Genomic DNA, 23,095 nt, shown 5'->3' with positions numbered 1-23,095 from the left:
ACTCTCATCTGAATTGTTGGTATTTATAAACATTAATGCTACATACAAACATCATATGACATACAAACAGTGTATATTACACACGCATACACAGAATACTTGTTACACAAATATGTACATATGTATAGCACACATACACACATGTATAAGCAGAACATATACACAGAGCACATACATACAGACAATAGTATTCGCAGAGCACATACATACAGACATATGTATTCGCAGAGCACATACATACAGACATATGTATTCGCAGAGCACATACATACAGACATATGTATTCACAGAGCACATACATACAGACATATGTATTCGCAGAGCACATGCATACAGACATATGTATTCGCAGAGCACATACATACAGACATATGTATTCGCAGAGCACATACATACAGACATATGTATTCGCAGAGCACATGCATACAGACATATGTATTCGCAGAGCACATACATACAGACATATGTATTCGCAGAGCACATACATACAGACATATGTATTCGCAGAGCACATACATTCAGACATATGTATTCGCAGAGCACATACATACAGACATATGTATTCGCAGAGCACATACATACAGACATTTGTATTCGCAGAGCACATACATACAGACATATGTATTCGCAGAGCACATTCATACAGACATATGTATTCGCAGAGCACATACATACAGACATATGTATTTGCAGAGCACATACATACAGACATTTGTATTCGCAGAGCACATACATACAGACATATGTATTCGCAGAGCACATACATACAGACATATGTATTCGCAGAGCACATACATACAGACATGCTGTAAGTGGTTATCGAGAGACTGACAACTATTTTGCATAACTGGTTTGTGACTCTAACTCTGGACTACAAGGGCCACACACAAAGTTTTATGCATTTGCATTCCAACAGTATATAGCTATACATTGATCACATCTTTGTTTTTCATTTAACTGGGCAGCGTTGCATTTTTCAACACAGAAATTGTAAGTGAAAAGTTATGGGCAACATTTGCTATTGAAGCAGTAAGCAGTGCACATAAGTTGCATTACCGTTGAAAGCATGTGGCATTTGCTTGCAGCTCATGAATATAGTGTGTGAATGATACCGTGCTATATACAGGGTATCAATCACTACTTTTTGTTGCCCTCACCACTATGGGTAATTATGTTTCTATGCTACACACACTGGAAAATATGGGAGATTGTCCAAGTGGAGTAGTAATAAGGCTCATGCAACACTTTTGTGGTCAGGTATTGTTCATGTATAAAAGATTTCCATCACTTTTATAACTAACAAAATATCAGTAAACAATGCCAGATAGATTCAACTTACAAGTGTTTTAGCCTTGCAACAACTTCATCAACTGCGCTGGAGAAAAGACTTGTGAAATTAATCTATGAGAAGTGCTTAGCTCAGTATCTTCTCATTTAATGCATACCAGAACAGATACAATCTTATGAACATTTGGATAGCAAATGGTATAATGTAAACCTAAATGGGCATTGAAAAGCAAAAATACCAGAAAGAATGTTGTTGAAATGATTAGAAATGTGCGTTTTGGATGTTACCTTGTCGTGAGAATCATGTTTAACTACATTCTGAGCTCATTCTGTAATAGTCATGCATAATTACTGTCAGATGACTTTTGTTCTTTTCATTCTTCACATAAAGACAACGGTACATTAGCAGACGGTCAAATAAGGTAGTCTTCTCAGATTTTTCTGGCTATCAAGGTTAATTATCTGCAAATACAAAATGAGCATAGTATAATATGTCATGTCTTTTTAACAGCAGGCTGTTAGGAAGCTATTAAGGGCTATGCTGGGTGAATATGCAACAAAGTCATGGGAATTATATATATATATATTTCATTCAATTATGTTATTAAACATTGAAACAGGCAAATCATGGATCTTTTTAAAATGCTTTGGATTTGAGTATAGTACTTTGATATTGGTTTAAAAAGGTCTTTTTTTAACTCCAAGATTTTTATTGGCATTTTTAATTTAAATTCTAAATATATCTTCATAACAGTTGGAGGTAAAACTTTTATGACAAAAACCTCCAAGACACATTGAAAACTTTAAAAAATTGTCAGACCTCAAATGCTAATTTGAGGTAGTTTAGGAACTCCCTACATAATTCCTTAGCAGAGAGTCTATAGTAGAATTACTATGCTTCAACATTTACACTTTTTCTACTGGTGGCAGCAGGTAGAAAAAATGTCATAATTTCATTATATGTTTATGCATTTACAGTAATAATATATGGTTCAGATATTCAGAAAGCAATTTGGACTTAGAAATGAACATAACTGTTGTAAAACCACACATACGAAACATAATTGGATCTATTACAGCTAAACAAACATTTGTAAAACTGAACATGAGGTTCCTAGTTGAACATTCTGATCAGACAATGTGAAACCTGCTGCTACATTGCAGTGATTGTCTCATTTGGTCCCTGACCTTGAAGACACAGCACCATTTGCCAAAACCAATTAATGATGACATGCTGAAAAGTGGACATTTTCTTTAAAGAAGACCTGCCACCAGGTCAAAAACAGGAGAGTTTCTGTCCTTAGTTTACTCCATCTGCTCACTGATTGCTTTAAGTTTTGTTGTTATTTTTAGTTTAACCATATGGTTACAGAGATGTTTTTTTCCTAATTTTTTTGGTCTTTTTCCAATGGGGCGTGGCTCACAGGAAAAAAATGCTGAACAAACTAAAACACCCCCTACAGAATTCTCATAGTGACGCCCCCTTGATAAAGACCAAAAAAGTTATCACCCAAGTACAACAAAATTGGGCACTTTGGTGACAGGTCCTCTTTAAAGGGATTTTGCCACCATAAAGGATACATGTTATTAAGCAGAAAATGTGTAGGTAAATGTTTTTGCAATTAACAGTTATTTTATGCTCCATTCAAAAAATAACAACCTTTCATCATTTTAAATGTGCTCCCTGGCATTGGTCCCCCTTCAAGCATATTCCATCCATCGCAGTGGCCGCTCAGCTGGCTGCACATGTCCAGTTCCTGTCATAAAAGAGTTCCTCCACCTCCATACCTCCAGCGTGCTCAATGAATGTGAGAAGCTCCCTGTGCTCAAAGAATGTGGGGAAGCATGCACAGTGATAGCAAACACACTTCCCGCACTCATACAGGTCTGGCAGCTGGGTGAGATTGTTCTGTTTCACATGCATGCACTGTCAGAGCTGTATGGGCGCTATTGCAGACAGATGCTCTCTGCGCTCACACAGGTCTGACAGCGCATGCAGGTGGAACATATTAATCTCACCCAGCTGACAAAGCTGTGAGAGTATGGGAAGCATCTGTCTGTGATCATTGCACACACTTCCTAATATTCTGCATCCTGCGTGCGCTGTCAGGCCTGTGTCAGCGCGGGGAGCATGTGTCTGCAATCGCGCTCACAAAACTATGACAGTGCACACAGGTGGAACAGAATGATCTCAGCTAGTTGCCAGACCAGTGTGAGTGCAGGAAGTGTGTTTGCTATCACTACACAAGCTTCCCAATATTCTGTGAGCACAGGGAGCTTCTCACATAAATTGCGCACGCTGGAGATGTGGAGATGGAAAAACTCTTTTTTTATGATGACAGGAACTGAACATACGCAGCCAGCTGTTCAGCCACTGGGAGGACGAATAAAGTTTGCAGACAGAATAATGCCAGGGGGCCCATTTCCGAACATGAAAGGTTTTTTTTGAGCGTAGCATAATTTTGAATAACTGTAAGTTGCAAAAACATTCATCTACACATTTTCTACTTAGCTAAATGTATCCTTTAAGGTGGCACAACCCATTTAAGTCTGCTGCTACACGAAAAAACTTTAACACTCAGTTATATGGAGGTAACCATTGAATCAATGACTGGACTCCAATTGCTTTCTTTAAAAAGTTTATGGTCGTGAATAGAGTTGAGCAATACCGTCCGATACTTCAAAGTATCGGATCGGAATGGATCGGCCGATCTTAAAAAAAGTATCGGTATCGCCGATTCCGATACCGGAAGTCCCATTCAAGTCTATGGGACTTCTGGTATCGGAATAAGAAAAACCCTGTTTTTGCCTTGTACAGCCTCTCTGGGGTCTGTACGGGCCTTTCGGGGGGCTGTACCGGCCTGCCAGGGGGTCTGTGCAGGCTCCGGTGGTCTGTGCCGGCCTGCCGGGAGGCTGTGCTGGCCTGCCGGTGGTCTGTGCAGGCTCCGGTGGGCTGTGCCGGCCTGCCGGGGGGCTGTACCGGCCTGCCGGTGGTCTGTGCAGGCTCCGGTGGGCTGTGCCGGCCTGCCGGGGGGCTGTGCCGGCCTGCCGGTGGTCTGTGCAGGCTCCGGTGGGCTGTGCCGGCCTGCCGGGGGGCTGTGCCGGCCTGCCGGGGGGCTGTGCCGGCCTGCCGGTGGTCTGTGCAGGCATCGTCCGATGGGACTACAAGTCCCATAGGGCGATGCCTGCTACCATGACAGTGATTGACACATTAGCCAATGATGGGACAGTAGTAGTCCCATCATCCGGCTAATGTGTTGAATGTAAAAAAAAATAAATAAATAAATTACATGCTACATACATGCTACATACATACAACATGCATACTACATACATGCTACATTCATACTACATACTACATACATGCTACATTCATACTACATATACACTCACTGGCCACTTTATTAGGTACACCATGCTAGTAAGGGGTTGGACCCCCTTTTGCCTTCAGAACTGCCTCAATTCTTCGTGGCAGAGATTCAACAAGGTGCTGGAAGCATTCCTCAGAGATTTTGGACCATATTGACATGATGGCATCACACAGTTGGCGCAGATTTGTCGGCTGCACATCCCTGATGCGAATCTCCCGTTCCACCTCATCCCAAAGATGCTCTATTGGATTGAGATCTGGTGACTGAGGAGGCCATTTGAGTACAGTGAACTCATTGTCATGTTCAAGAAACCAATCTGAGATGATTCGAGCTTTATGACATGGCGCATTATCCTGCTGAAAGTAGCCATCAGATGTTGGGTACATTGTGGTCATAAAGGGATGGACATGGTCAGCAACAATACTCAGGTAGGCTGTGGCGTTGCAACGATGCTCAATTGGTACCAAGGGGCCCAAAGAGTGCCAAGAAAAAATTCCCCACACCAAGACACCACCACCACCAGCCTGAACCGTTGATACAAGGCAGGATGGATCCATGCTTTCATGTTGTTTACGCCAAATTCTGACCCTACCATCCGAATGTCGCAGCAGAAATCGAGACTCATCAGACCAGGCAACGTTTTTCCAATCTTCTACTGTCCAATTTCGATGAGCTTGTGCAAATTGTAGCCTCAGTTTCCTGTTCTTAGCTGAGAGGAGTGGTACCCAGTGTGGTCTTCTGCTGCTGTAGCCCATCTGCCTCAAAGTTCGACGCACTGTGCGTTCAGAGATGCTCTTCTGCCTACCTTGGTTGTAACGGGTGGCAATTTGAGTCACTGTTGCCTTTCTATCAGCTCGAACCAGTCTGCCCATTCTCCTCTGACCTCTGGCATCAACAAGGCATTTCCGGCCACAGAACTGCCGCTCACTGGTTTTTTTTTCTTTTTCGGACCATTCTCTGTAAACCCTAGAGATGGTTGTGCGTGAAAATCCCAGTAGATCAGCAGTTTCTGAAATTCTCAGACCAGCCCTTCTGGCACCAACAATCATGCCACGTTCAAAGGCACTCAAATCACCTTTCTTCCCCATACTGATGCTCGGTTTGAACTGCAGGAGATTGTCTTGACCATGTCTACATGCCTAAATGCACTGAGTTGCCGCCATGTGATTGGCTGATTAGAAATTAAGTCTTAACACACAGTTGGACAGGTGTACCTAATAAAGTGGCCAGTGAGTGTATACTACATGCAACATACATACATATATACTACGTGCATGCAACATGCATACTACATATATACTACATGCAACATACATACTACATATATACTACATGCATGCAACATGCATACTACATATATACTACATGCTACATACATACTACATATATGCTACATACATACTACATATATACTACATGCATTCTACATACATACTGCATGCTACATACATACTACATGCTACATACATACTACATATATGCTACATACATACTACATATATACTACATGCATGCTACATACATACTGCATGCTACATACATACTACATGCTACATACATACCACATATATACTACATACATACTACATGCATGCTACATGCTACATACATACCACATACATACTACATACATACTACATACATACTACATGCATGCTACATGCATGCTACATACATAACGCATATATACTACATGCATGCTACATACATACTACATACATACTACATACATACTACATACATACTACATGCATGCTACATACATACTACATGCTACATACATACTACATATATACTACATGCATGCTACATACATACTACATGCTACATACATACTACATATATACTACATGCATGCTACATACATACTACATACATACTACATACATGCTACATACATACTACATGCTACATACATACCACATACATACTACATATATACTACATGCATGCTACATACATACTGCATGCTACATGCATGCTACATACATACTACATACATACTACATGCTACATACATACCACATATATACTACATACATACTACATACAATACATTCATACAATACATACATAGACATACAGTACATATAACATAGAGTAACATACTTACCAATACTTGTCACATTGTTCCCCGAAGCCATTGTCTTTTACGGAATAAATATTAACATAACAAACCACAAAAATACTCCCCCACGATCCAAAGCAGTCCACGAGTGTGTCCCACGACGATCTTGGGTAGAGAACTGCAGCATCAGCTGATGCTGCCGTTCTCTACGGGCTGCAGGAATCCAATGACGGAAGGTAGGTATCCTTCCGCACTGTATTCCTCCGCCACTTAAAAAAAAAAAAGTCCCTAGTCTCACTTTATGCCATTGCTGTGTGGGAATTTCCCACGCAGCAATGGCATAAAGTGAGACTAGGGACTTTTTTTTTTTAAGTGGCGGAGGAATACAGTGCGGAAGGATACCTACCTTCCGTCATTGGATTCCTGCAGCCCGTAGAGAACGGCAGCATCAGCTGATGCTGCAGTTCTCTACCCAAGATCGTCGTGGGACACACTCGTGGACTGCTTCGGATCGTGGGTGGGTATTTTTGTGGTTTGTTATGTTAATATTTATTCCGTAAAAGACAATGGCTTTGGGGAACAATGTGACAAGTATTGGTAAGTATGTTACTCTATGTTATATGTACTGTATGTCTATGTATGTATTGTATGAATGTATTGTATGTAGTATGTATGTAGTATATATGTGGTATGTATGTAGCATGTAGTATGTATGTAGTATGTATGTAGCATGCATGTAGCATGCAGTATGTATGTAGCATGCATGTAGTATATATGTAGTATGTATGTAGCATGTAGCATGTAGTATGTATGTAGTATGTATGTGGTATGTATGTAGCATGTAGTATGTATGTAGCATGCATGTAGTATGTATGTAGTATGTATGTAGTATATATGTAGTATGTATGTAGCATGCATGTAGTATGTATGTAGTATATATGTGGTATGTATGTAGTATGTATGTAGTATGTATGTAGTATGTATGTAGCATGCAGTATGTATGTAGCATGTATGTAGTATGTATGTAGTATGTATGTAGTATATATGTAGTATGTATGTAGCATGTAGTATGTATGTAGCATGCATGTAGTATATATGTAGTATGTATGTAGCATGTAGTATGTATGTAGCATGCATGTAGTATGTATGTAGTATGTATGTAGTATTTTTTTTTTTTTTTAACATTTAACACATTAGCCGGATGATGGGACTACTACTGTCCCATCATTGGCTAATGTGTCAATCACTGTCATGGTAGCAGGCATCGCCAGATGGGACTTATAGTCCCATCGGACGATGCTTGCACAGACCCCCGGACATCAGCACAGCCCCCCGGCAGGCCGGTACAGACCCCCACAGGGTGCACAGACCACCGGCAGGCCGGCACAGCCCCCCAGCAGGCCGGTACAGACCCCAGGCAGTCCACACGGCCCCCCGGCAGGCCGGCACAGCCCCCCGGCAGGCCGGTACAGACCCCGGGCAGTCCACACAGCCCCCCGGCAGGCCGGCAGAGACCCCCGGAAGGCCCGAAATGACGGCGCATCATGATGCGCACACACCGCGCATCATGATGACGTCATTTCGGCTGTCAATCAACTTTGAACTTCCGATTCCGATGCCGACTTCCGATATTGAAAAAATATCGGAAGTCGGTATCGGAATTCCGATACAGCAAGTATCGGCCGATACCCGATACTTGCGGTATCGGAATGCTCAACACTAGTCGTGAAGAAAATTTACAGCTTATTTCACCCGGAAACAAATGAAGTTAAATGAAGTGTGTAAGATGTTCGAAATTCTTATTTGACTCCTTAATTGATTAATATTGTTAGGAAACAATTTACCATCATAATGCTAACTGTTGTGAATTCGCTTTCTGGCCTACCTCTGGTTATTACTGAAGGTAGTGGAGCTGGTCATATTAACAGAGGGGTTGCGAGTTCTCTTTCTGGGCTCCCTCTGGTGGTTACTGGAGGTAATGGAGCTGATCTGATTAACAGAGTCTTTCCACCTGATAATGAGGAGGGCGATTGGAGATCTGGGGTTTCAGACTGGATTTAAGACAGCCGACTCCCTCTATCCCTGCTGGTGATTTTTTCCTGCCTCCTGTGGTCTTAGTTTCCAGCTCAGTCCCTGCATGCTCAGCTAAGTGTTCTTTTGTTATTCTGTTCACATTTGATCTGGTTTTGTCTATTTCAGCTTTGGGTGAGTCAGCCAGCGCCGGCTGGGGCTGTGCTGAATCATCATCTATATGTTACTGCTTGTGCCAGTTTGTTTTTGTCCCTTAATAGATTGGCCTCTTTTTGCTTTGTTTTCAGAATATACCAGAGTGCTGATATAGTGGGAGAAGTCATGCGACTTCAGTATTTTTCTATCAGACGTGTTGGACTTTTTTGCAGGTTTTTTTGCGTGATTGCAGACAGTGTCTTTCCTTTCCTGTCCTGTCTAGTCAATGTGGGCCCCATCGTTTGCTCAGTCTATTTTCCTACCTGCGTTTGTGTTTTCATCTTGTCTCACCGACAATATATGTTTGGGGGCTATCTGTTCCTTTGGGGTCTGCTCTGGGGCAGTTTAGATTTCCTCTTTCTTGTTTTAGGCTTAGTTAGTTCTCCGGCTGTGCCGAGGCATCTAGGATCATCGTAGGCATGCTCCACGGCTACTGCTAGTTGTGTGGATAGGATCAGGGGTCTGCAATCCGCTTAGTTACCAACCTCTCTGGTTTTCTGTGGTTTAGCTTGGTCTTGCTCTCCTCCTTGGTGACCCAATCATAACAGCTAACCGAACAAAAAAAATTGCTGAAACATTGAACAATATATTAAAGAAGAGAACTTAGCAAAGGTAATTTATTTTATATTTTTATTTCATAGGTTACTTGGGTCAAGCAGATGGGCGTCTGTCTTGTGAAAATAAGTACTGTGGTCTTGGAAGACACTGCGTAATCAACCAAGAGACTGGTCAAGCTGAATGTGCATGCATGGAGCACTGTAAACCTCATTATAAACCAGTTTGTGGTTCAGATGGAGAATTCTATGATAATCATTGTGAAGTCCACAGAGCTGCTTGTCAGAAAAAGCAAAAAATTATCATGGTACACAATGAAGAGTGTTTCTTTAAAGGTAAGTTGCAAAAAAGTAACATGTGACTATGTTTTCTCAAAAACTGCATGCTTTCAACTGATTTTTTGTGGTGATTAGTTTCATTTTTCATATGAAATGTTTCAGATAAATGGTTTACAAAGATGCTGCAAAGATTAAAACCTAATTTTTTGCTGGTTTAGGCGGTAGACCACATTACCTGTAAAGCAGTTTTCCAATCTGAGACATTTAGATAATATATACTAGATGTGTCAAAATATTTGAAAGACACAACTTCCACATCTGTGGCCCACACATCGCCAAAATGGTGTTTGGACCAGATGACCAAGGAGGTCCATTCCACCTTCCAACTCTACCATTCTATGATTCTTTATTCATTTAACATTCTGCTCAGATTTCTTTATTTTACTTCCCCCACCCATCCATTCTGCAGAGTAGAATGGTTTTAAAACACATGATTTCTGGGCTAAAAGGATAAGACATATATGGCGTCAGTCATGCGCTTGTTTAAAACTCAGGACACAGTTTTGGATGGTTTTAAAGGACCAATTTTGAAATACTAATTTTTGCTGTGGGCATTACAACATTTATATATGTGCTTGATTTGTCTCCTATCTAGATACAGTAAAAATATATATATCTTTGTACTGTTTTAGCCCGTAGATAGAAAAATATTCAAATTTGAGAGTCCTCTCTAACTGAAAAGATGGTAACAAATTGCAAGCTTTCTAGACTCCTCAGGTCTCTTCATCAGGCATAGAATAAAACAACATCTGAGGAGTCACATATTTATGAACAACAGGACCCAGGAATAATGCAATAGATAAGACAGGTGATGTTAAACCGAACTATCACTATGGGAGAGGAAGAAGCAGTTGGGGCTTTAAATATTCGAACAGTTCATAGATAAGGAGATTGAAAGTTTTATTGTCCTGTGATAGAGGTCTGGTCCATAATTGTGATGCCCTCAAATGGATAACTAAGGATTGTGCTCCTCATACTATTTGGTGGCATTACAGCCATGGACCAGACCTCAATTACAGGCCAATTAAACTCTCACACTTGGAATATGTAAAATATATTGTTTGTGACTGAATATGACTTTTTTTTAGAAACAATACTATAAACCATGTTTTAAAAATATATTTTTTTTACATTTTATCTTTTTTATTTATATTAATATCACATGAGTATTGATTAACCCCTTTATCCCCAAGGGTGGTTTGCATGTTAATGACCAGGCCAATTTTTACAATTCTGACCACTGTCCCTTTATGAGGTAATAACTCTGGAACGCTTCCATGGAACCTGGTGATTCTTACACTGCTTTCTCGAGACATATTGTAATTCATGATAGTGGTAAAATTTGATATGACTTGCGTTTATTTGTGAAAAAAACAGAAATTTGGCTAAAATTTTGAACATTTCACAATTTTCCAACTTTTAATTTTCATGCCCTTAAAACAGAAAGATGTCACACAAAATATTTAATAAACAACATTTCCACATGTCTATTTTATATCAGCACAATTTTGGAGCCAAAATTTTTTTGTTAGGAAGTTATAAGAGTTAAAAGTTGACCAGCGATTTCTCATTTTTACAACACCATTTTTTTAGGGACCACATCACATTTGAAAACACTTTGAGGGGTCTACATGATAGAAAACACCTAAAAGTGTCACCATTCTAAAAACTCCACCCCTCAAGGTGCTCAGAACCACACTCAAGAAGTTTATTAATCCTTCAGGTGCTTTACAGGAATTTATGGAATGATTAAAAAAAGAACATTTAATTTTTTTCACAAATAATTATTTCAGATCCAATTTGTTTTATTTTACCAAGAGTAACCGGAAAAATTGGACTCCAAAGGTTATTGTACAACTTGTCTTGAGTACGCTGATACCCCATATATGCAGGTAAACTACTGTTTGGCACATGGCAAAGCTCAGAATGGAAGGAGCGCCGTTTGACTTTTAAATGGAAAATTAGCTGGAAATGTGATTGGACGCCATGTCGTGTTGAAGAGCCCCTGATGTGCCTAAACAGTGGAAATGCCCCATAAGTGACACAATTTTGTAAACTAGACCCCCTAGTGAACTTATCTAGATGTGTGGTGAGCACTTACAACCCCCAAGTGCTTCATAGAAGTTTATAATGTAGAGCTGTAAAAATAAAAAATCTTATTTTTTTTCACAAAAATGATTTTTTCGCCACCAATTTTTTATTTTCCCAAGGGTAACAGGAGAAATTGAAACCCAAAAGTTGTTGTGCAATTTGTCCTGAGTATGCTGATACCACCTGTGTGGGGGTAAACCACTGTTTGGGCACATGGCAGAGCTCGGAAGGGAAGGAGCACTGTTTGACTTTTTCAGCGCAGAATTGGCTTGAATTGAGATCTGATGCATGTCGTGTTTGGAGAGCCCCTGATGCTCCCTAAACAGTGGAAAACCCCCAATTTTATCTCCAGCCAAACCAAAACACACCCCTTACCCTAATCCCAACCCTAACCCTAATCCCAAATCTAACTCTAATTCCAACCCTGACCCTAATCCCTAACCCTAATCCCAACCCTAACCCTAATCCCAATCCTAACCCTAACTTTAGCCACAACCTTAACCCTAAATTTAGCCCTAACCCTAACTTTAGCCTCAACCGTAACCGTAATTTTAGCCCCAACCCTAACCCTAACCCAAATGGGAAAATGGAAATACATTTTTTATTTGATTATTTTTCCCTAACTAAGGGGGTGATAGTGGGTTTTTATAGCGGGTTTTTATGTTTGGCAACTGTCACACACTAAAAGACACTTTTTATTGCAAAAAATAGTTTTTTCATCACCACATTTTGAGAGCTATTTTTGCCCATAGAGTCATATTAGATCTTGTTTTTTGCGGGATGAGTTGATGATTTTATTGGTACCATTTTCGGGCATATGACATTTTTTGATTGCTTTTTATTCTGATTTTTGGGATGCAGAATGAAAAAAAACAGCAATTCAAGAATTTCTTTTGGGGAGGGCATTTATACCATTCCGAGTGTGGTAAAATTGATAAAGCATCTTTATTCTTCAGGTCAGTACGATTACAGCGATACCTGATTTATTTTTTTTATGTTTTGGCGTTTTTATACAATTAGAAATATTTTATTTAAAAAATAATTATTTTTGCATCCCTTTATTCTGAGAGATATAACTTTTTTATTTTTTCACTGTTGATGCTGTATGGCGGCTTGTTTTTTGCGGGACAAGATGATGTTTTCAGCAGTAACTTTTTTTATATCCGTCATTTTGATCGCATGTCATTCTACTTTTTGTTCAGCAGTATGATGATAAAGCATTTTTTTGGCTTTTTTAATGGTTTTCACTAAAGGGGTTAGCTAGTGGGACAGTTTTATAGGTCGGGTTGTTATGGACCGGGGGATACCAAATATGTGTACTTTTATTGCTTAGATTTTTTTATTCAAATACTGATTTAATGTTAGAATAAATATTGATTTTTTTCTTATTTTTTTTATTTTTTTAAATATTTTTTACAATTATTTTAATTTTTTTTAATTTAATTATTACTTTTACACTATGGGACACTCATTTTGCATGCTATAGAAGCTGTCAGCTCTGCAGCTTCTGTGCACTGACCTGACAGACTTCCTGACATGCACAGTGCATGACAGGAAGTCTCTCAGACCTGGAGATCCGGATGTCGTCATGATGACATCGGGTCTCCATGGCAGCGATCGGGACCACGCGACAAGCAAAACTGACAGCCCCTCTGCCTGCTCCCAGAATGCTGTGATCATGTTTGATCGCAGTGTGCCGGGTTAAAGTGCTGGTAGCGGTCCGTGACCGCTCCTGTCACTTAGTGCTAGGTGTAAGCTGTGATAATAAGCTGACACCCGGCCACGATCACCCGCACTCCCCCCAGTGAGTGCGGCTGATCGATGATGACGTACTATCCCGTCCATCGGAATTAAGTCCCAGGGCACATGAATTGGATAGTACGTCATCTGGCAGAAAGGGGTTAAGCATGAAAAGTAAAAATGTATCACTCACTTGTCCAATCCCTTCCATTGCAAGAAAAAAAAGAATATTTATTAATTCTATCAATCCCTGACAGCTTAGAACATTGCTTGTGTTAACCAAAGAAAATGATGATCACAGCAGTGTTCTTCAGTGCACATGGTGTGTGAAAGTGAAATGGTACATTTTTCGTTCCAGTAGCATTGCTCAAAATTCAATTGCCGCTGTAAGCCTTGATAAAGCCCATGGGCATATTTCAGAGAGCAAGTTAAAGTTTAATAATGACAGCTATTCAAAACTCACCAAGATAAGTGTCTAGCGTTATTCAAATGATTGGCAAGACAGAATGTCATAGATGGATTCTAAACACATCTCTACCATCAGAAGAATAAAGGGATTTCTGTTTTTTAAAGATCTAATTTCTACACATTTACCACGCATTAAACCACTGAAGCACGACTTTTAATGTTAAAAATAATGTCAGAGCCCATCTAAGCTTTCAATCCAATAGATGCTTTAGTAAAATTAGAGGTATTACCTAAACTATTACACTACTGAAGTGTCAGGGAATTCTATAATCATAGGTTTAAAAAATTGCTTTGCAAAGGTTGAGTTGTAATAACCTTACATTATGTAGAAAATTGTATTTTCAGATTAGTGTCAAGTTATCATCTAAGCGCTATCAGTAAATGTCTTAAAGGAAATGTTCCAAAATAAATCCTAAGCTTCTTTTTAACCAGAACTAGAAGGTGGAGAGTCGTTGGCAAAGTAGACAACCACCTAGGGCTCAATCTATTACGCGATGTAATGCCTTTATATTTCTTTGTAAAACCCCCCCGTCATTTTTGTGATTTTTCTCATACTACATATTCTAGCTGCAAAACTACAATGTGAACCAGCCTTTACTGCATTTTTATGGATAATAAGGTAAAAAGGCACATCAGAGGTAAATAAATATCATACTCATTGAATAAATCATAGAAAAAATAATGTTTGCCATTTACATGATGTTAAAAAAATGAACTAGAAATTGTGACGTATTGTGGTGTTATTACTGAGGGGAGGTCCAGCTGGGTTTTCGTTACCAAAGTTTTGGCAGTTAGGAGTTAAATATTGAGTATAACATGTCAGATTATTTTCTTACTAGATATTTTATAACCTAGACATCAGTTACCAAACAATGTGCACATTTACACTAGTTTATGATTAAATATGTATCAGTAGAACATTGTCAGGAAAATATCTATCATAATAATTACCTTCATATGACATTCACACACATCTCCTCTTTAATAATTACAGTCTGTATCAAGCCATAACTTTACTTTATTTTGAAGTACATGATATATTATGCTTGCATGCTAAATAAATGAGACTTGTAAGAATCCAGTATCCTCTCTTAGATCTCATTTATTCTGTAATTAGGAATATCAGGTGTACACAGTATATGTTGATAATGAAAAACATAATGCACATCAACTTCTATGATCGAATAACCATAATAAAAGCTATACACAGCTAGAAACCAATTACTGTAAATGTAGACCTCTTGCAAATCAGCACATCTTTAGGAATTACTTTGGTTTTATTATGAATATTTGTATATCATATGTATAGTCATACGTATTCAGCAAAGTTATTCTGGAGAGTCATATTTAAAATTCTTTGTGGATTTTGACTATAAGATGTCAAATTGCTATAGATTTTACATTTATTTGTTTCAAATTGCCTTAATCTTATGATAAATAAACCAGTGTTTAAAGGGAATCTGTCACCACATTTGACCTATGTAAACTATTAATATGGGCATACAGGCTACAAAATGCTGAAAACAGTCCTACCTGTGTGTCTCATATCAGATGACTTGTTGTTGAGAAATCATCTTTTATCACTTTATACAAATGACCTCTTCCAGGCTTAGGGGCAGATGGTAGAAAAATGAAATTTGCCACTAAACTTGTTAAAATCTTTGTTGGAGATTTTTTTTATTATTTGCAGTCTGTAAAATGTTTCGGTCCAATGTGGACCTTCATCAGTCTACTGACTGCAGTGAGAAGAGGAATTCTATAAGAATGTGGTTATGTGACCAAACACTTGTGCCAATAAGAATAGTGGCCTGGAATGGTCCAGAAATGTACACACTCGGAGAAGATTGAAAAATCTACAGCATAATGGAGAGGGAGCAGCGTTCCAGAGTTTGGCTGTAATAAACACACAGTGGTGGTCTTCTCTGTGTGATGGACACGGTGTCTACCGCTTGTCTGGCAGGGGCAGATGGTGTCTGGAGATAACTTTGCCTCCAGAGCTTGTTTTACATGGAATGGAGTTACCAGTGTGATGTTTAACCCCTTCATGACCAGAGGTATCTTCAGTTTTGCATTATCGCTTTTTGCTCCCCTTCTTCCCAGAGCCATAACTTTTTTATTTTTTGGTCAATATGGCCATGTGAGGGCATGTGTTTTGCTGGACAAGAGTTGTACTTTTGAACAACATAATTGGTTTTACCATGTGGTGTACTAGAAAACAGGAAAAAAAATTCCAAGTGCGGTGAAATTGCAAAAAATTTGCAACCCACACTTGTTTTTTGGTTTGCTTTTTTACTTGATTCAATAAATGCTAAAACTGACCTGCCATTATGATTCTTCAAGTCATTATCAGTTCATAGACATCAAACATGTCTAAGTTCTTTTTAATGTAAGTCGTGAAAATAATTCCAAATTTTGTTAAAAATAAATTGTGCCATTTTCTGATACCCATAGCGTCTCCATTTTTCGTGATCTCGGGTTGGGTGAAGACTTATTTTTTCCACGCCGAACTGATGCTTTTAATGATACCATTTTGGTGCTGATACGATCTTTTGATCGCCCATTATTGCATTTTAATGCAATGTCGCGGCGACCAAAAAGACCTAATTCTGGCATTTTGACTCAGGTTAATCTTTTTTTATTGATAGATCGGGCGATTCTGAATGTGGTGATACCAAATATGTGTATGTTTGTTTTTTTATTGTTTTATTTTGAATTGGGTGAAAAGGGGGGTGATTTGAACGTTTATATTTTCTATTTTTTTATATTTTTATAAACATTTTTTTTTACTTTTGGCATGCCTCAATAGTCTCCATGGGAGACTAGAAGCTGCCATAACCCGATTGGCTCTGCTACATATAGATGATGATTTGATCGCTTCTATGTAGCAGAATTACTCGCTTGCTATGAGCACCGACCACTGGGCGGCGCTCACAGCAAGCCAGCAGTGACAACCATAGATATCTCCAGGAGACCTCTTTTTGTCATGCCAACCCACTGGTGACCTGCGATCACGTGACGGGGGTCACCAGTGGGCGAATTTCCAGCCCGATGGCCGGAAGTGCAAGTTAAATGCCACTGTCAGTGCTTGACAGCGGCATTTAATGGGTTAATAGCTGTGGGTGGATCACGATATGAAAGGCCTTATGGCTTAAGTTTTCAGTATGGCTGACATCAGTGGCCCAGTTGGAAAATACATGGAAAGTAGAGACAAGAAAATACTGCAGAATTTAAATCTGCTTGAATATTACTAAAATCAGCATTCATCAAAATGCAGATTTTTGTAATTCACTTTCATGTAGATACAGGAAAATGGGGCCGGCTCCAATGAGGCCCAGGCCATTGAAGCACACTCAAGGTTATTGAGCGCAATGTGATGTCATGATGTTGTGACCTTACCTGCACTTATGCAGAAACATTCTAGTTCTCATCAGAGCTGGAAGGTCCCAGTCTAGCATGAAGAGGCCCAGAGATTCTGCACTTCGTGGTATTGATAATATTATATGTCAAGGATCTTACATTAATTATGTTGCAGAGTAGTGTTCCCCAAATCCAGTGTTTTCATGATTTCCTTAGTATTGCACAGGTGATGGACTGGTATTGGGAAACACTGCTATGAGGTAAAAAATGACCCCAGAGCATAATAAAGGACATTAGCTTCATAGAGAACAACTTAGCTGCAAATCAAATTTCCCTAAAAAATCATAGCCAGTGATAAATTTGAATTTTGCCTGATCCACTCATATCTAATTAAAATTATCCCTATTCTTCATAAAGTTTTACATAATTTCACAATAAGACCCTAAGATGATAATATCCTCAAAATTTGGGTAGAAGGACGTCTTTGATAACAAAGTGCACCAGAGTCTCCGTCTTGGGCTAGTTTCAGACTAGCTTTTATTCCATGCAGCGCATGGCGCCACTAAGCCTCGCCCCCTGCCGGTCCCTGTCCGCCCCATCCGGTCATCGCCGCCTACTATCGCACATGGACGCATGCGATCTGCGCACCCTATCTTTAGCATAGGGTGCGCAGATTGTGCACTGGCCGTGCACTAGTAGGATTTTAGCGTGCGCTGCGCACTTTTGAAGGTGCGCCGAGCGCACCAAAATGCAACATGCTGCATTCGGTGCACAAATGTAAAAATTCTAAAGAATGTCATTGCTCCTCAGGTCAGTTAATTACAGCTGTAGATTAAGCCAAAAAATAAACTAAAAGTCACCAGTAATATTATTTTCTCAATCTGTGCAAAAAATGTGGACATAAATTTATCACTAACATAACTCTCTTTATTTCATTAAAAAATTGTCTCAGAATCACTAGGATTTATTGAAGCATTCGAGAATTATTACCACTTAAAGTGGTCAGAATTGGAAAATTTGGCTTGGTCATGAAGGTGAATACAGGCTTTGGGACAAAAGTGTTAAACATAATGTAAAAGCTGTAAATTGTATATGTTTCAGCAACAGAGCAGTGTAAAAGTTTCTTTTTTGCATGACTAATTAGTTTTTATTAGTATGAGTTTATTGTTCATGTGATGTTTTAATCACTTTTTATACTATTTTATTCTCACGCTCACCTAAGAGTGATCTGGTTGCTGGGCTGAGTGGTCACATTGCTGATGTTATCATTTAGCAATGCAACCAGATGTAGCGGAGTTGGTTTTCATTGTGGAGCATCATCGTTATGGAACATTATAATTATGGATTAATGGCGGACAGGTGGTGATTTCTTTGTTTTTTGTTTTTATTTTTATGCTAATAAGTGGGAAAAAAGATTTGTTGGGGAATATTTTGTTCAATTAAAGGACTTTTTTCTGTTTGTCTTTATTACTTTTTACTTACTGTGTTAGTAATGGGGATGTCTGATATACACCTCTACAATGCTAACCCCTGGACTTGATGTCAACTGACATTGCAAAACAGACATCAACCCCAAATATTACCTTACTTGCCAATACACTAGCGCAAGCCGGAGGAGCAGGGCAAATCAAATGGATGTGCCTTTTCTGGGGCAGCTGGAGGATGGACATTTTTAGGTTGGGAAGGTGTTGTGAATTCTCTTGATCTGCCTTCTGAGTCGGGGCTCCCTCTGGTGGTTACTGCGGGTAGTGGAGCTGGCCGGGTTGACAGAAGTCTGCCACCTGACGACGATGATTGGAAATCAGGGGTTACTGACTGGGAGGATATAAGTGAGCAGGCTTCAAGCAGTTGCTGCTGGTGATTGTTTCTTCCTGTGCATTTTGAGGTCTGCTCTTTCTTGCCTGATCCTGTATTTTTCAGTTAAGTAGTTCATTTGCTAATCCTTTGCATCTGATTTGGTTTTATCTCTTTCTGCTTTGCTGTAAGGGTTCAGCATGCTCCCTGCTGGAGCAGTGCTGGACCCCGCTCCATATGTTACAGCTTGTGTCAGTTTGTTCAGTCTCCTGTTATATTAGTCTTTTTCTTTGCTGCCAGTTCACACCAGAATGCTGATATAGTGGGGGAGAGGTCGTGAGACCTCAGTGTTTTTTGTACATCAGACATGTTGGATTTTTTAGGGTTTTTGCGTGATTGCAGACAGGGCCTTTCCTTTCCTATCTTATATAGACAGTATGGGCCCCATCATTTGCTCTGTCTATTTTCTGCTTGTGTCTGTGCCTCATCTTGTCTCACCGACAATATATGTTTGGGGGCTTTGCATTTATTGGGGTTCTACTCAGAGACAGTTTAGATTTCACCTTTCTTGCTTTAAGCATAGTTAGTAGTGTTGAGCCTTCCGATACTGCAGATATCGGGTATCGGCCGATATTCGCTGTATCAGAGTTCCGATATCGAGGTCCGATATTTTTACAATATCGAATACCGGAATCGGAAGTTCCCATAATGCAATGAGCCAGTTGTGTTAGCCATGTTAACTAATGGCATGGCTGTGAATGGCTGCTGAAATGATGTCATCATGATGCGCGGTCTGTGCGGGCCTGCCGGGGGTCTGTGCGGGCTTCCAGGTGTCTGTGCGGGCCTGCTGGGGGTCTGTGCGGGCTGCCGGGGGTCTGTATTGGCCTGCCAGGGGTCTGTGCGGGCTGCCGGGGGTCTGTGCGGGCCTGTCGGGGGTCTGTGCGGGCTGCCGGGGGTCTGTATAGGCCTGCCGGGGGTCTGTGCGGGGGTGCGGGGATTCTGTGTGGGCTGCCGAGGGTCTGCGGGCCTGCCAGGGGTCTGTACGGGCCTGCCTGTTTTTGGGGTATCGGTCCGATCCAATCTGATCCGATATTTCCTGATATCGGAAGGTATCGCTCAACACTAGTAGTTAGTTCTCCGGCTGTGCCGAGGCATTTAGGGCATCGTAGGTATGCCCCATGGCTACTGCTATGGGGCATTCCTTTTCTTTGGAATGTACTTCCCAGGTCAATATGATTAGTCCCCAATCCCCAAAATTTTAAGCGTGCCCTGAAAACGCATTTATTCAGACTGGCCTATCGCCTCAACACATTAACCTAATCTATCCCTGTGTGGCACAGCCAAAAGTTTTACCATAACCAGATTTCCGCATCATGTTCCCACATGCTTTATGCATCCATTAGCCCTCTGTGTCTGTACTGTTACACACTTAACATTATGGCTGGTCCATACAATCAGGGCAACTGTTACCACCCACCTTTCGTGTCTACCTCTTTCCTCATAGACTGTAAGCTTGCGAACAGGGCCCTCTTTCCTCTTGGTATTTGTTATAATCTACTGTATGTGATTATTGTTATGCTGTAATGTCTATTGTCTGTACAAATCCCCTCTGAAAGGTAAAGTGCTGCGGAATATGTCGGCGCTATAAAAATAAAATTTATTATTATTTATTATTACTGCTAGTTGTGTTATTAGGATTAGGGGTCTGCAATCCACTGAATTACCAACCTTTCTGGTTTCCTGGTGGCTTAGCCTATTCCTGCTATCCTCCTCGGTGACCTATTAATAACAGGAAGGGTGAAATATCCATGGGCCTTCCTGGGCTGAGAATACTAACACCCAGCTGTCTGCTTTAGCTTGGCTAGTTATCAAAAATGGAGGGGACTCCATGCCATTTTTTAAGCTATTTATAGGGATGAGTGAGTAGTGTAGTATTCGGACGCGCTGCACTCGTTACGGGTACCTCCTAATGTAAGTCTATGGGAAATGCGATTAATGGGCGGGGACTGTGCTGGGCTGTGCGGGACTGTGCTGGGCTGTGCAGGCACTGTGTGGGGACTGTGCTTGGCTGTGCGGGGACTGTGCTGGCCTGTGCGGGACTGTGCTGGGCTGTGTGGCAACTGTGCTGGCCTCTGGAGACTGTGCTGGCCTGTATGGGACTGTGCTAGGCTGTGCTGGGCTGTGCAGGTACTGTGCGGGACTGTACTGGGCTGTGCAGGGACTGTGCAGGCTGTTCGGGACTGTACTGGGCTGTGCAGGTACTGTGCGGGGACTGTGCTGGCCTGTGCGGGACTGTGCTGGGCTGTGCGGGGACTGTGCGGGCTTTGCCGAATATTGTGAGGCGAGTAGTGAAATACTCGCCAGGATTCGAGTACCGCTAGTATCGCATTACTTGCTGAGTACCAAATCCTAATGAATATATTCGCTCATCCCTAGCTATTTATTTAAATAATTTAAAAAAAAACAGTGTGGGGTCCCCCAATATTTAATAACCAGCAAAGGCTAAACAGATATATTTTAATAGGCTAGGCAGCAGCCATGAATATTAGTCCCATCTCAGACTAATAACATCAGCCCTCAGCATTCATTAGATGCATTAATTCCAGTGCTTTGCCCAGCTCTTGCCCTGATGGGTTGGCAATTGGAGTAATGGTTTTGGAATTAATGTCAGTTTTCTGTCCGCTGACATCAGTTTCAGGGGTTAGTAATAAAGAGGCGTCTATCAGATACCCCCATTACTAAACCAACAGTCAAAAGTTAGAAAGAGTCACAAAAAAATCCTTTAATTGAACAAAACACTCCAAGACAAATCTCTTTTTTTGCCATTTATTAACATAAAAATAGAAAATCAAAGTAATCCTCACTTGTCAGCAGATAATACATAATAATGAGGTCCTACGATGAACTCCAACTCTGCTACATCCAGTGTATGGAGCTCTGTTCAAAGAGCACAGCTTCAGACACTGGCTGCTGTGAACTAAGGTGACATCAGTAAGGTTATCTCTGTTCACATCGGCCTGTTCTCATGAAGGCAGCGCTGCTGTGAACTGAGATAAATTTCCTGTAAGGTCACTTAAGCTCATATCAGCCAGCGTCAGTGCTCAGACTGATGAACTACCAAAAGTACGGCACTCAGCACTCTGGTACATATTACTCTGGCACTCGAGCTGCTGAAAGACCCAGTGGCTGTGCAATCAGGTACCCTAAAGGTTACCAGAGTTCACAGCCATTGGGTTTTCTGGAAGCCGTGAGGTCAAAAAACATTAAGGCAAACTTTAAGGGAAATTTTAAGGTTACTAGAGTTTCCAGTTGCTGGAACACCTGGATGCTGTGAACTAAGGTTATCTTGGATGTTTATGATACTGTACTTGTTAATTTAGAAATAAATAAAATGAATGACGTAGAGTCCACCCTATTTTTAATAACCAGACAAGATAAAGCAGACAGCTGGGGGGCTATTATTATTCTGGGAAGGGACCAATATCCATCAAGCCTCCCAACCTATAATATCAGCTCACAGCTGTCTGCTAACCTGTGGGTTTGATGTCACTGGACAATACAAAGAAGAAATCAACCCCACAAATATTACCCCAATTGCCACCACTACATAGCCAATGGGAAGAGCAGGACAAAGTGCCAAAATTGGCGAATCTAAGAGATGTGCCTTTTCTGGGTGGCTGCAGGCTGCTATTTTTAGAATTGGGGGCAATATCCATGGCCCCTTACCATTCTGAGAATACCATAGCTCAATTGTCTGCTTAAACAATACTGGTTAACAAAAATGGGGAACTTCATGCCAC

At 40.6% G+C, this 23,095-nt stretch overlaps 1 protein-coding gene across 1 annotated transcript in view; it reads left to right on the top strand.

The window, feature by feature from the left end:
* Positions 1-23,095, top strand: part of FSTL5 (follistatin like 5) — a 1,180,017-nt gene that overhangs the window by 590,180 nt on the left and 566,742 nt on the right. The window contains exon 4 of the mRNA XM_073576841.1: positions 9,594-9,842. Within this exon, the coding sequence (XP_073432942.1) occupies positions 9,594-9,842 (249 nt within the window). The remainder of the gene's footprint in view (positions 1-9,593; positions 9,843-23,095) is intronic.

This window comes from Dendrobates tinctorius, unplaced genomic scaffold, assembly GCF_039654945.1.
Source record: "Dendrobates tinctorius isolate UK_male_01 unplaced genomic scaffold, ASM3965494v1 ptg000008l, whole genome shotgun sequence".
In the NCBI taxonomy this organism is placed as follows: domain Eukaryota; kingdom Metazoa; phylum Chordata; class Amphibia; order Anura; family Dendrobatidae; genus Dendrobates; species Dendrobates tinctorius.
This window is presented reverse-complemented; position numbering and strand designations above follow the sequence as displayed.